Raw genomic sequence first — 14,077 nt, 5'->3', positions numbered from 1 at the left:
AGCTCAGAAGAAGTGGATGGTGCCTGGCTACCATTACTGCAGATTTTGATTAAAGATTCCATAGAATAATATTGATCAAAAGGGGGAACATGCAGAACAGAACATAAAATTTTCATGAAATCCAGACTTTCTGGAGCCATGGAGGCTAGATGAACTCTTGAAACTACTGCCCTGAGATAATCTTTAAACCACAAACCTTAAATCAAAAATATTCCCTAAAGTCTTTGTAAAATCAAATAATAGTTTAGCTTAACTAGCAAAGACTGTCTGCCTTGAGCACTGTGCTCTTTTAAGGAACTATCTCTATGGACCAAACTGACAATAGTAACTAGAAATCTGTGATAGGAAATTTAGAAGAAAGTGAGTGTTAAGTGGGGACAAACAATTTGGGAAAGGAGGGTGAGAATGGCTGCATACCTTGAAGAAAATAAGCAATGTCACTCAATGTAGAAATTGTAGAAGTGGTGTATGTTCTGCTGTGTATATTCTCAACAATAAAAATAAGATCAATTATTAAAAAAAAAAAAAAAAGTCCCCATCACTCCCACCCTCTGAGTCCCCAGCAATCACATCAAACTTTTATTGTCTTTACAGTGCTTGTCATTAGAGGAAATATTTTTGTGCATTTATTTACTCATTCACTGTCTGCTGTCCCTATAAAAAGCAAACCTGTTGCCTTCACATCAATCCTGACTCATAATCACTCACAGGTAGGAGTGGAACTAGCCCATGGGTTTTCCAAGGCTGTAATCTTTATGGAAGCAGACTGCCACATCTTTCTCCCTTAGAGTGGCTGGTGCGTTTGAACCACCAATCTTTCAGTTAGCAGCTGAGCACTTAACCAATGTGCCACCAGGGAACCTTCTGACCATTCCCACTAGACCGCAATGCCATGACAATGAGGGCCTGGTTCAACTGGTTCACCACTGTACCTTCTGAACTGAGCACACTGTAGGCACTCAATGACTAGCTGCTGAAAGAATGAACATCTTTTCTCCAAGTCACAGCCTGGGACGGCCATGGGACGGAGAAACCTATCAGAGCTGTTCAACAAAACTGGCCACCAAGCGTCAGCCTGGCACTATGCAATACCTGGGGACAGTGCTAACGTAAAGGTGATTCAGCAGCCCACAAAGTGGCCTCACAGTTCTTCCCTTCCTTCTGGTTTAATTTTATTTCATTTGCCATTAAAAATAATTAAGATTCTCAGAAAAAAAATTCCAAACACAAGACCCAAGGCTCTTGGCCATCACCTGCCAGTGTTCTGCCAATGGTTTTGACCAGAGAACCAGACCTATGGTAGGAACCTGTGCAATCATGAGCCATGGCGTAGCACCATCATTTATCACTGCCAGAGGTGCCCTGTCACCCCACAGCAGGCTGATAAACAGGGAGACATCAGCCACCAGACATCCATCTCTTTAATGGGGCATTAATATCTTCAATTGGCCACTTGGGCCCCCAACACAGAATCCAGCTGGGGCAATGTCTAGTGGTCCCTTGACATCAGTAATTTATCAGTGGATTCCTATGGTGGCTCACATCCAGTCAAACCATTTGGAAACTTTAATTGAACATGGTGCATTAACAAGAAAACTCCACTCAGTCCCTGTTAGACTGGGGACCCATTCAGTGGAGGCATGGGTCAGCCTTTATTGTCTTTACAGTAAAGGGTCATGGAGGCTGAAGAAAGATTGTCAAGGAGTATAAGCAGGTGGGCCCTGCACTGCTAGCCCTTCAAGATTCTCCATCTTCAACAATCAGACTCCTCCTTCTTAACCCAGCCATCCAGCTCACTGGGAATGCTTATCTCCAGGGAACCACCTCCTTGTCTATGTACTGACACGGTGAGGGCAGACATCAGGTACTGAAGGCCTGTGTGATCCAAGTCTGATCCTTTCTCCCTTCCTTTCAGCATCACCGCCCAAGTGCATTCCACTCACTCATTCAAAAATATGGCTCAGTGTGTCTGTAGAAGAACTCTGACCAAAAAGGGAGAAAATGCAGAGCAGAATATCAATGTCTCATGGAATCCAGACTTTCTAGAGCCATAGAGGCTGGATGAACCCCTGAAACTATTGCCTCTTGAGATAATCTTTAAAACTTAAACCAAAACTAATCCTCAAGACTTCTTAAAACCAAACATTAGTTTTACTTAACTAGTGAAAAAATCTACCTTCAGCATTATGTTCTTTTAAGAATTATCTACATGGGTCCAAGTGAAAATGATGACTCCAAATATTAGCTAGGGACCACAGGGGCAGGGAGTTGATGTTCATGGGAGAGGAGCAACTCGGTCAGATGTGATCAGTGTCACTGAATTGTGTTTGCAGAAGTGGCTGAACTGGCATATGCTTTGTTGTGTATATTCTCAACAAGAACAAAACTAAAAAAATAGGAGCATCTACAAATGCTCTGTGCTCTTCTATGTGTTGGGAAAGCAACAGTGAATGGCAGAGATGGAGACCCAGCTTTCTGTGGACAGTCAACAAGCAGTCACATAAATGATTAAGACAGTCAACATGGCAAATGCTAGGAAACAATGGAGAACAAGAAGGTGGGAAGTGCCAAGTGGGGAAGGGGCAACGTTTGGACTGAGATCAGAATGGCAAAAAAAAGAGAGCTATTGTTGTTAGTTGCCATCAAGTTGAATGTGGCTCATAGGAACCCCACGTGTTACACAGGGGTTTTCTTGGCTGTAATTTTAACAGAAGCAGATCACCAGGCCTTTTCTGCCGCTGCAGTACTGCTGTGTGAGTCTGACAAAAGAGCTCACTCCAGGACAATCCAGGGAAAGGCAGTCTAGGCAGGAGGATCAGCATGTGCCAAGCCTGAGGCAGAAACCAGCCTGAGCATGTCTGACACAGTGGACACGTGAGCAGAGAGGAGAGAGGGACTGGAGGAGGCCAGAAAAGCAGATGGAGGTCACGTTGTGCAGGACCTTCCAGGTCTGGAGACAGCACTGATGTTACGGGGCTGGTGCTGGGAACTAAAATGGAAGGGGGACTGTTATCCTGTTTGTGTACTGATCCAGGCATCCACCATTCATCCATTCAATGACCGGTCTAGTGCTTCTTTGAGCTAAGCCCTGTGCTAGGAACTGGGGAGCTATGATCCAGCAAATCACTGGATCTCTGTAGGCCCCAGTCCTCCAATACATAAAATGGGGCTAAGGCACAATTTCATTAGGAAGCTGGGCTGTTAGTGGTCTCTCACTAACAGGGTTTGGAGTAGCTACTGGCTACTCACTGCTGTATATAAGGTCACTACAATTTGGAACTGACTTGACAGCAAAAACCAACAACACTGACTGGGATAAAAAATTAACAGGAAAGAAATTCTACAATAAATTATGTACCAAAATAAATAATAAGAAATACACTGAAAATGAACCAGGTTGGTTTGGTCCTCTGATGTCGACCACCCTGCTTAAATCTCAGCTCCTACATTCAGGCCTGGAGACCTTTCTCTAGGCACAGGGTGAGCACAGCTTTGAGAGCTGTCTCTGGAGCTCTCCAAATCCTCTTCTCCTCTACCTCCAACTACAAGCTGTGGAGCAGGACCCAGTAAGGGGCTTCAGTGGCATGTGACTGCATCTGGCCTCTTACCTCAGAAAACTGAAGCCTCCCAAAGTCGCTGGGTGGGCTGGCGATCTTGAAGACTTTCTTGGGCATCACCCATGTCTCCAGGGTCTCGAGTTTGCTCACAGCCAGATTGGTAGCATGATGCTTGATCAGAAAGCCCTGGAAACGGTCAGCAAGGAAGTAGAGGTGGACAGACACTGGGTGGCCCATTGGGTAATACCTGAAAAACAGGCAAAGGCTCACACAAGCTCACGGGTTAGGGCCTGCAGGTGTGTGGGATCACAGTGGGGAACCCCACCCACCATGCCAGTCCTGTTCCTGCAATAAGTCTGGTCACAGCTCTTCCTTTTATGTAAGGCTTTATATAATGCCAAGAAGCTCTGGTGGAACAGTGGTTAAGGTACTTGACTGCTAACCCAAAGGTTGGCATTTCAAACCCACCAGCTACTCCATGGGAGAAAGATGAGGCAGTCTGCTTCCATAAAGATTTATAGTCTTGGAAACTCTATGGGACAGCCGTACTCTGTTCTCTAGTGGTACTGTGACTTAGAATCAAACTCAGTGGCAGTGGGTTTGGTTTTACACCACATTCCTCTGTATTAGGGTGCTCTGTTGGCATAGTGCCTAAGGCATTTGACTGCTAACCAGAAGGTTGGCGGTTCAAACCCATCAGCCACTCCTCGGAAGGAAGGTTGGGCAATCTACTTCCGTAGTGATACCGCCTCGGAAACCCAAGGAGGGGTTGCTATGAGTCAGATCCGACTCCACAGCAGTGTTTTTTTTTTTTTTTTCCTCTGTATTAATCTGAAAACTATCCTTATGAATCTTAATGACTATTTTAAAAACTACTTGATTTATAGCAAAGGTCCCTTTTTAAAATATATACCAAAAATAAAACTAAACTCACTACCATTGAGCCAATCCTGACTCACAGTGACCCCACTGGGTTCCTGAGGTGGTAAATCTTTATGGAAGTAGATTGCCCCATCTTCCTTCTGTGGAGCTGCTGAGGGGTTTGAACCACCAACCTTCTGGTTAGCAGTCAAATGTTTTAGGCACTGTGCCACCAGAGCTCCTATACAGTAGAACATACATCAATTCAACAATACCTACATGTACAATTCAGTGACAATGACTATACTCAAGTTGTGTAAGCATCCTCAACCTCCTTGCCCAAACTGTCCCTCCACTATTAACATAAACTCACTGCCCCCTCAGTTAACTATCTCATCTTGTGAGTTGCTATTGTCAATTTGATCCACACAGTGCTCAAGGCAGTCATTGCTTACATAGGTAATAGGTTTTGGGGTTCATCTAGCCTCCATGGCTCCAGAAAGTCTGGATTTCATGAGAATTTTAAATTCTTTTGCATTTTCTCCTCTTTGATCAGGACTCTTCTATAAAATCTTTGATCAAAATGTTCAGTAGTGGTAGCTGGCATCATCTAGTTCTTCTGGTCTCACGGAGGCAATTAACCACACATTACATTTCCTCCTCCTCCTCCTGACTCCTCTTCCCCTGTTGCTCACATAATCCTAACAACCATTAATAATGTTTTTGCTGATTATAAATGTAAAACATGCTGAATGTAATAAGATACAGTAAAGAACATAAAAATTGCTTTTGATCTCTCTTCCCTTAGAAAATGTTAATTGACCATTTATTAAATCCCACTGGGGCTAAGTACTGGGGAGTAACAGTGGCAAGCAACCACTGTCCTAGTGCCATACTTCTTCCAGCCCTCCTCTGGTGTAGCTCAGTGCTGAAGGCATTTGACTGCTAACCAGAACATTAGTGGTTCAAATCTACCAGACCCTCTGTGGAAGGAAAATGGGGCAATCTACTTCCGTAAAGATTTACTGGTTCAGAGACTCAATGGGGGTCAATATGAGTTAGAATCAACCTGAAGCAGTGAGTCTGGTTTTTTTGGTTTTACATGCATAAATATTACGCATTGCAGTCGAGTCGATTTTGATCATACAGGACAGGGTAGAATTGCCCCATAGGGTTTTCACGGCTGTAATCTTTACAGGAGCAGATGACCACATCTCCCTCCAGTGGAGCAACTAGTATGTTCAATCCACCGACCTTTCAGTTAGCAGCTACACACTTAATAATTGCACCATCAGGGATCCTGCAAATATCACATCAAACCAAAAACTCACAGTAACCTCCATGGGGTTCCCAAGGCAGTTAATCTTTATAGAAGCAGATTGCCTTGACTTTCTTCTGTGGAGTGGCTGGTGGGTTTGAACCTCCAACCTTCTGGTTAGCAGTCAAATGCCTTAGGCACTGCACACCCAGAGCTTCTTGAAAATATCACATAGTTGGGATCATATATATATATACATTGTTGTTGTTGTTACGTGCCGTCGAGTCGGCCCCGACTCATAACGACCCCTCCTTGGGTTTCCAAGGCAGTATCACTACGGAAATAGGATTGCCCAACCTTCCTTCCAAGGAGTGGCTGGTGGGTTTGAACCACCAGCCTTCTGGTTAGCAGTCAAGTGCCTTAGGCACTATGCTACCAGAACTCCTGTATGTATGTATGTATATGTATATATATTTACTAGGTTTTATCCAGGAACTCTGGTGGCATAGTGCCTAAGGCATCTGACCGTTAACCAGAAGGCCAGCAGTTCAAACCCACCAGCCACTCCACAGAAGGAAGGTCGGGCAATCTACTTCCATAGTGAAACCACCTCAGAAACCCAAGGAGGGGTCGCTATGAGTCGGATCCGACTCCATGGCAGTGAGTTTGACTTTGGTTTGAGGTTATGTACTGCTCTTCCTTAATAACCTTTCCTGAGTGTTAGCATGTATCTTTGTAAATTCTCTGAGAAGTGTTTTTGGTGAGTGCAGATGTCTAATATGCCACGGCTTAAATACCATCATCTATTGAGCAAGTTCCCTGTTATTGGCTGTTTACCTGGTTTCTACTTTGGGGCTATGATAAACAATGCTGCATTAGACATCCCTGAGCAAAAATGCATTTGGAGCATGTCTCTTTAATCTCAGAGGGGCTCCCGTGTCTGCTGTCCAACTTCATTAGAAAGGCTGTTCTGATTTATATTCTCACGGTCCTTCTGACCATCAACACTGGATAGTATCTTTAAAAGGGACTGCCCATCTGACAGGCAAAACCAAATAAGTAAATAAAAGGAAGGTCACTGTTTGAAAACGCATGTCTTAAATCCGCAAAGGCTTGCTGGTATAAAGGGGTAGGGATCTAAGCAGAGACGCCTAGGAGAGAAGAGGGGCAGAGAAGGGTGGAGGGAGGGCCGTGGGGAAGCCCTGTTTGATGTCCTTTCTACTTGTAAAAAGAAAAGGCTGCCACCTCGGCAATGTGTAAATCTACAGCACTTCGGGGGTGTGTGTGGCTCCTTAATGCCAGCATTTCACAAATCACCAACCTGGCTCAGCTAAACGCAGCCTCTCCTCAGGATGCAATCCAGAGACCAATTAAAATGGTTAGGGAGGCCTCCTTTCATAGGCATCCCCTGTAATCACTACCTTGTTACTGGGTTGCCTCAGGGCCTGAGCCGTCATCAGATTGGTCACTGAGCATTCAGGGGTCTGCCATTCTAGAAAGCCCTCCCCCTCCACTGATGCCTGAGCAGCCAAGTCTAGGCAGCGCTGTGCAACAGAACTTTCTGCAGTGGACACGTTCTAACCTGTGCTGTGCAGTATGGTAGCCACTGGAAACACCTGGGGTCCCTGGGTCGTAAAAGCGGTAGCGTTCTCGGCTGCTAACTGAAAGGTGGGAGGTTCACATCCCCCCAGAGGTGCTCGAAATAACAGTCTGGCAATCTGCCTCTGACCAACCAGCCCCTGAAAACCTTCAGGAGCACAGTTCGACTCTGACACACATGGAGTTGACATGATAACACACAGGGAGTTGCCACGATCATACACATGGAATCAACTCATTGGCAACAGGTGTGGTGGTGGTGGTGGCAGCCATATGGGCTACTGAGCTCTTGAAGTGTGGCTAGTGCAACTGGGGAAAAGAATTTTTAGTTTTATTCAATTTTGTTAACGTAAACAGCCACTTGTGGCTAGTCGCTACTGTATTGGAAGAAACAGGTAGAGTCAGGGGAAAGTAACTGTGGTCACCTGCAGTAACGTCCCAACTTCTTCACCCCTTTGAGGACTAAGGTGTACCTGACCCAAGCCATGGTATTTTCAATCACCTAATATGTGAACAAAAGCTGGACACTGAACAAGGAAGACTAAAGAAGAACTGATGCCTTTCCATTACAGTGTTGGGGAAGAATATTAAATATACCGTGGACTGCCAGAAGAACAAACAAATCTGTCTTAGAAGAAATACAACCAGAATGCTCCTTAGAAGTGAGGATAGCAAAATTTCAACTCATATACTTTGGACATGTTATCAGAAGGGACCAGTCCCTGGAGAAGGACATCATGCTCGGCAGAGCAGAGGGTCAGTGAAAAAGAGAAAGACCCTCAATGAGACGGACTGACACAGAGGCTGCGACAATGGGCTCAGGCACAGCAGTGATTGGGAGAATGGGCCATGTTTCATTCTGTTATACATGGGGCTGCTGTGCGTTGGAAACGACTTGCTGGCACCCGACAACCTTGCCCCTCTCGTGATTGCGCTCTTTTCCACACGACTCTGCAGTTCTTGCTGCAACAGCAAGGCAGAGTCTACTTCCCTGTCTCTTGACTCAGGGCTGGCCTTTCAACTTGCTTAGGCCAAGAGGATGTGGAGGAAGGGATGCTGTGGCTACTTAGCCTAGGCATTAAGATGCCTTGTGCATTTCTACTTACCTCTCTTGCTTTTTGGTGAGCATCATGAGAGCGTGCCTGAGCTAACCTGCTGGACGATGAGACACTGGAGTGCAGCAGAGGCCCCTTACTTGTTCCAGCCGAAGCCATTCCGGATCAGCCAAGAGCCAGCCAACTCCCAGTCAAGGTCAACAGAGCCACCCTCCTGATCACAGCTGACTGCAGACACAGGAGTGAGCCCAGCTGAAGCCTGGAAAACTGCCCAGCTGACCCATGAACTTGGGCACTAAATAAATGCTTAGTGTTTCAAAACACAGCATTACTGTGGCAATAAAGTCAGACTCGTTGCTGTTGAATTGATCTGGACTTACGGTAATCCCAAGTGTCACAGAACAGAACTACTCCATAGGGTTTTCAAGGCTATAATTTCTACAGAAGGAGCCCTGGTGGCACAATGGTTAAAAGTTCAGCTGTTAAGTGGAAGGTTGATGGTTCAAACCTACCCAGTGGCTCCATGGAAGAAAAGGGTTGGCTATCAGCTCCTGTGAAGATTACAATACAGCATAGGAAGGCCTATGGGGCAGTACTATTCTGTCCTATTGTTGTTGTTGTTGTTGTTATGTGCCGTCGAGTCAAACCTGACTCATAGCGACCCCTCCTTGGGTTTCCGAGGCGGTATCACTACGGAAGTAGGATTGCCCAACCTTCCTTCCGAGGAGTGGCTGGTGGGTTTGAACCGCCAGCCGTCTGGTTAGCAGGCAAGTGTCTTAGCCACTATGCTACCAGAGCTCCTATTCTGTCCTATAGGGTCATTATAAGTTGGAATCAATTCAACATCACACAACAACAAAAACAATCTTTACAGAAACAGCCTGTCAGGTCTTTCTCCTGCAGCACCACTGGATGGATTCAAACCACCAACCTTTATCAGACTGGACACAAACCACACGCACCACCCAGGGATGGATATAGTTACAATGATACAGTGAAACCTGGGAGCCAGACTTGGTGTGATTGCCTTAGTTTTATGGGCCTCACAAGTTTCCCATCTTGGACCACTTTTCAAACATTTCCTATCAGTTAGAAATATTTGAGTTTTCCATCTCTGACAGGTTTCCGTCTTACACAGGTTCTGGCTTTCGCTGGTTTTATTGTACAAGGTTAATGTTTCTTCTGAAAGGTGGGTGGGACCAGGCAGGAGAGCTTTCTGTCATGGAAGTCAAAAGAGATGTGTTTCAAGAAGGAAGCTGAATACGGCCAGGGAATCAATTCAATGAGTAAAGTCCAAGCACTTTAGAAATCCAGGAGTTCACCTCTGACTGCCTGCTTCCCCTTGTCTTTGACCAAAAAACCTACTGCCTCCATCTTCAGCACATATCTTGAACACACTCTGCTGTCTTTATGTGTCCCCAGCAACCTAGTCCAAGCCACCATCATTCCTTACCTGGGCACTACGGAAGCCGTCTTACTTGTCCCTCTCCCACTCTTGCCCCTTATGACCTAATCTCTTTGTAGCCACACTGAGCCACATAGAAACAGACCAGATCCTATTCACCCTCTGCGTCAGTACCACAAATGGCTTTGGTTAATCCTTACAATAAAATCCAAACTTCTCGCCTAGTTTACATAGCCTCATCTCCCTCTCTGACCCCATCTTGCTTCCTTCTGTACTTGGCTCACCACCTTCCAGCAACATTGGACTGCTTTTGGTCTTGCACATGCTCAGCTCATTTCTGACCCAGGGCCTTTGCACAGGGTATTTTATCTGCAGGGAATGCTCCTCTCCCCTTATGGTTGCATGCTGGTTCTGCCTTACCACTGGGCTTACATGTTAACCCTCTGAACCAGAAGTCTCCATCTAATCACTCTCTGGTGACTTTACTCTCATCCTTTGTAAAGCATTTATCCCTATTGATCTTTTGTGCTCTTGGTTTCCACGCTAGAACATGAGGGCCTTGAGCTCAGGGGTCTTGTTTGTCTGGGTCACAGGGGATCTAGCAGAGAGCTTGACGTGTGGTAGAGGCTCAACCAATACCTGCTGAAGCAGTGAATGAATGAAGGCCTCTCTTTGTAAAGACATTTCCTAGAAAGATTTGCTCTTGCACCCTGTGCTTCTAAGGTACACCTTGGGGACATGTAACCCAGGGCTGAGCACCAAGCCCTCTGGTGACTCATCTGGACTGTACTTGGAACTTAAGTAATGAAAACTGTTACATCTTTAAGAGAAAAACAATCAAGATGCAAAACAGTACAACCTACAGGGTGCCTAGATGCATTCACTTGGCCTAAAGTGTTTTTGTTTTCTTCTTATTTAAGTAAGTTGGGCATTGAAAAAACTAGGAGATTCTTATAAAAATCTTAATTTCTAATTTTATTCTGAAATAAAAATCGAGACGTAGCAACACCAATTCTGCATTTCTACATGTCAAAAACATGCTGGAGCCCAGCACTGGTGATCCAGCGGGGCTCAGCTTGGCATGCCCCATCCACCCCGTGGTGCCAGAACCGAGTGATTAAAGCACCTGCTCAGCCTGGAAGGGCACCTGCATTTGAAGCCCCTTAATGAAATACTGATGGGGTAGTGGTGGTTCGGTGGTAGGATTCTCACCGTCTATGGGGGAGACCTGGTTGGATTCTTGGCCAATGTTCCTCATCACAGCTACCACCTGTCTGTCAGTGGAGGCCAGCCTGCTACTAAGATGTGGAACAGGTTACAGGGGCGCTTCCAGACTAAGATCAACTAGGAAGGAAGGCCTGACGATCTACTTCTGGAAATCAGTCCACGAGAACCTTGGGGATGATGGCAGTCCGATCTGCAGCTGATCCCAGCGACTATGCAGGACCGGGCAGCAGCATTTCATCCCATTGTGCACAGCGGCGTCATGACTCAGGGGCTGATTCCAGGGCAGCTAAGAACTTCAGTAAAATACTGATAGCTCTTCGCTCGGTGATGGGAGGCAGGGGAACAGATTACAAGTGAACTTTATTTTCTTCTTCTCTCAGTCTGCCATTTCAAAAATGTCAACAGTGAACATTTGTTACTTTAAAATGAGAAAAAAGATCAATAACATTATTTTTACAAAAGGCTATGCTATCCACTGGCAAGGCATAATTTGTACGAATTACCCAAATAAATGAGACTCTTTAAGTAAAGTTTTTGCTTGCTGTCTCCCCAGGCACCTTGGGGATAGAAATGCACTCCCTTTTGCCTTTTGGGCTAAGTTCTTACTGTGTCCCCCAAACTGATATTCACATGGAGCCTTATCATGTGAATTTATCTGGAAACAGGGTCTTTGCAGATATAATTAGTCAAGTTGAGGTCATACTGAATTAGGGTGGGCCCTAAGGCAATGACTGATGTCCTTATAAGAAGAAGGATATTCAGACACATAGAGAGGAAAAAATCGTGTGGAGACAGGCACATGGGTAGAATGCCACGTGACAATGTCAGCAGCGATTACACATGTGTCTGTAAGCCAACGGATGCCCATGATTTCTAGCAACCAATGGGAAGTAGGAAGAGTCAAAGGAGGTGGCTCCCTTGAGTCTTCAAAGAGCATGGCTCTGCTGCCACCTTGATTTTGGATGCTGGCCTCCAGAATGGAGAGACAATATGTTTCTGCTGTGTTAAGCCACCCACCTTGTGGTAATTTGTTGTGACAACCCTTGTTGTTGTGTTGTTATGTGCCGTCGAGTCGCCCCCGACTCATAGCGACCCCTCCTTGGGTTTCCGAGAGGCAGTATCACTACGGAAGTAGATTGCGCAACCTTCCTTCCGAGGAGTGGCTGGTGGGTTTGAACCACCAGCCTTCTAGTTAGCAGTCAAGTGCCTTAGGCACTACGCTACCAGAGCTCCTTGTGACAACTCTAGGAAATGAATATAGCCTACCTCATTTTATTGCGCTTTGCTTTATTGTGCCCTGCAGATACTACATTTCTTACAAATCAAAGGTTGGTGGTAACCTTGCATTTAGCAAGTCTATTGGTGCCATTCTTTCAACAGCATGTGCTCACTTGATGCCTCTGTCACATTTGGGTCTTCTCACAGTATTTCAAACTTGTTCATAATACTGTGGTAGTTGCTGTTCAGATGCCACTGAGTCGGCTCGGACACACAGTGACCCTGTGTAGAGCAGAATGAAACACTGCCCAGTCCTGCACCATCCTCAGTCTTTGCTATGCTTGAGCTCATCACTGCAGCCACTGTGTCAACCCATCTCATTAAGGGTCTTCTTTTTCACTGACCCTCTTTTACCCAGTATGATGTCCTTCTTCAGGAACTGCTATCACACACTTAATAGACTGCAGCATAGTGTAAACATAACTTTTATACGCATTCCGACTGACCTGAACTCACTGCTGTTGAGTCAGATCTGACTCATAGCTACCCTTCCTTGGGTTTCTGAGGCGGTATCACTACAGAAGTAGGAAACCAAAAAAGTCATGTGACTTGCTTTACTGTGATATTCACTTTATTGTGGTGGTATAGAACTGAACCCGCAATATCTCCGAGGTTTACGAGGTCCTTTGGCCTGATCGACTTGCAAGTTCATATTTCTAAGTATATCAGCTCTGCCCAAAGCAAGGCATAATGGCTCCATCACAATAAAAACTGAGGTAGCTGTCAAAGGGCCCTGGGCCTGACGCAAGCATGGCTACCTTGAGTCTAGAATAAGCACCAGGAGGAAATTTCAACAACATTAAATAAACTGGGAGTGTCATTTGAAATTTCTTTTAAGGTCAGTTCCCCTATACATTCTATGAAGCCTGTGATTAATACTATTTTCAAACGACTTTTGCCTCGTATCTTAGGGTGAGTTCTCTAGAGAAGAAAAACGAGTGAACTTATAAACAGAAATTTATCTCAAGGAAATAGCTCACACAGTGTAGAGGTTGGCAAGTCTTGGGGTCAAATGCCAAACTAGAGGCTTCTCCTGACTCATGTGAGCAGGGGCTCACCAACTCAAGATTGGCAGGCCATAAGACAGCAAGCTGCTGGCTTTGGAGGCTGACAAATCCAAGATTGTCAGGTAAAATGGCAGACTGTTGACTCACAGGCTACGAAGGCAATAATCTCAAGATCTGCAGGCTATGTGGCAGGCCACTCGTTCAAGTCCAGGAGCCAGATATGATGATGGGCCAGACGCAGGATCCAGATCTGGCAGAAAGCCAGAGATCTTTGCCAGGAGATCCATACACTGGCTGTTCATAGCAGGTCTCATCATGGAAGATGACTACTTCCCAACTACTGAGAATCATGGCCCAGCCAAGTTGACACACAACCTTAACTATCACACCTTCCACTAGCTGGGGTACGTGCCGTGGTTCTGCAGGTGCGGATCCTGCCCTAGACTAGCAGGGACGAAAGACATTGCCCATAACTTTGACCCATGGAATCTGCTACGTGCAGCTGAGGCGTTGGAGGTAAAGTCCCAGAGCTACTTTCAGCTTGGGTGAGATTGGGAGAGAGGTTGTCAGGACAAAGTCTTAAAAAGCTTCAGAGAGCATGGTGCTTGAGATAGCTCTTAAAATTGGGAAAGAATTGTTCCACCTCCTACTTTGGCGACTAGCGACTGGGATCTTAAAAGCTAGCAAGCTGCCATGTAGATGCAATGATGGGTCTCTCTTCGTCCAGAGAAAAGAAGAATGAAGAAAACCAAAATTCATGGAAACAATTAGTCCTAGCGACTGGTACACCATCCAATCTGCAGCCTATATAACTATGAGACCAGAAGAAC

The 14,077-nt window shown here is 45.6% G+C and overlaps 1 protein-coding gene across 1 annotated transcript in view; it reads right to left on the bottom strand.

Annotated features, from left to right (window-relative positions):
* Positions 1–14,077, bottom strand: part of XYLT1 (xylosyltransferase 1) — a 199,832-nt gene that overhangs the window by 11,624 nt on the left and 174,131 nt on the right. Inside the window, exon 8 of the mRNA XM_007950589.1 lies at positions 3,609–3,804. Coding sequence (XP_007948780.1) covers positions 3,609–3,804 — 196 coding nt within the window. The remainder of the gene's footprint in view (positions 1–3,608; positions 3,805–14,077) is intronic.

This window comes from Orycteropus afer, unplaced genomic scaffold, assembly GCF_000298275.1.
Source record: "Orycteropus afer afer isolate SDZICR_OR568_19922 unplaced genomic scaffold, OryAfe1.0 scaffold00281, whole genome shotgun sequence".
NCBI lineage: Eukaryota > Metazoa > Chordata > Mammalia > Tubulidentata > Orycteropodidae > Orycteropus > Orycteropus afer.
Note: the sequence above shows the minus strand (reverse complement) of the source record. Positions and strands in the feature narration are given on the sequence as shown.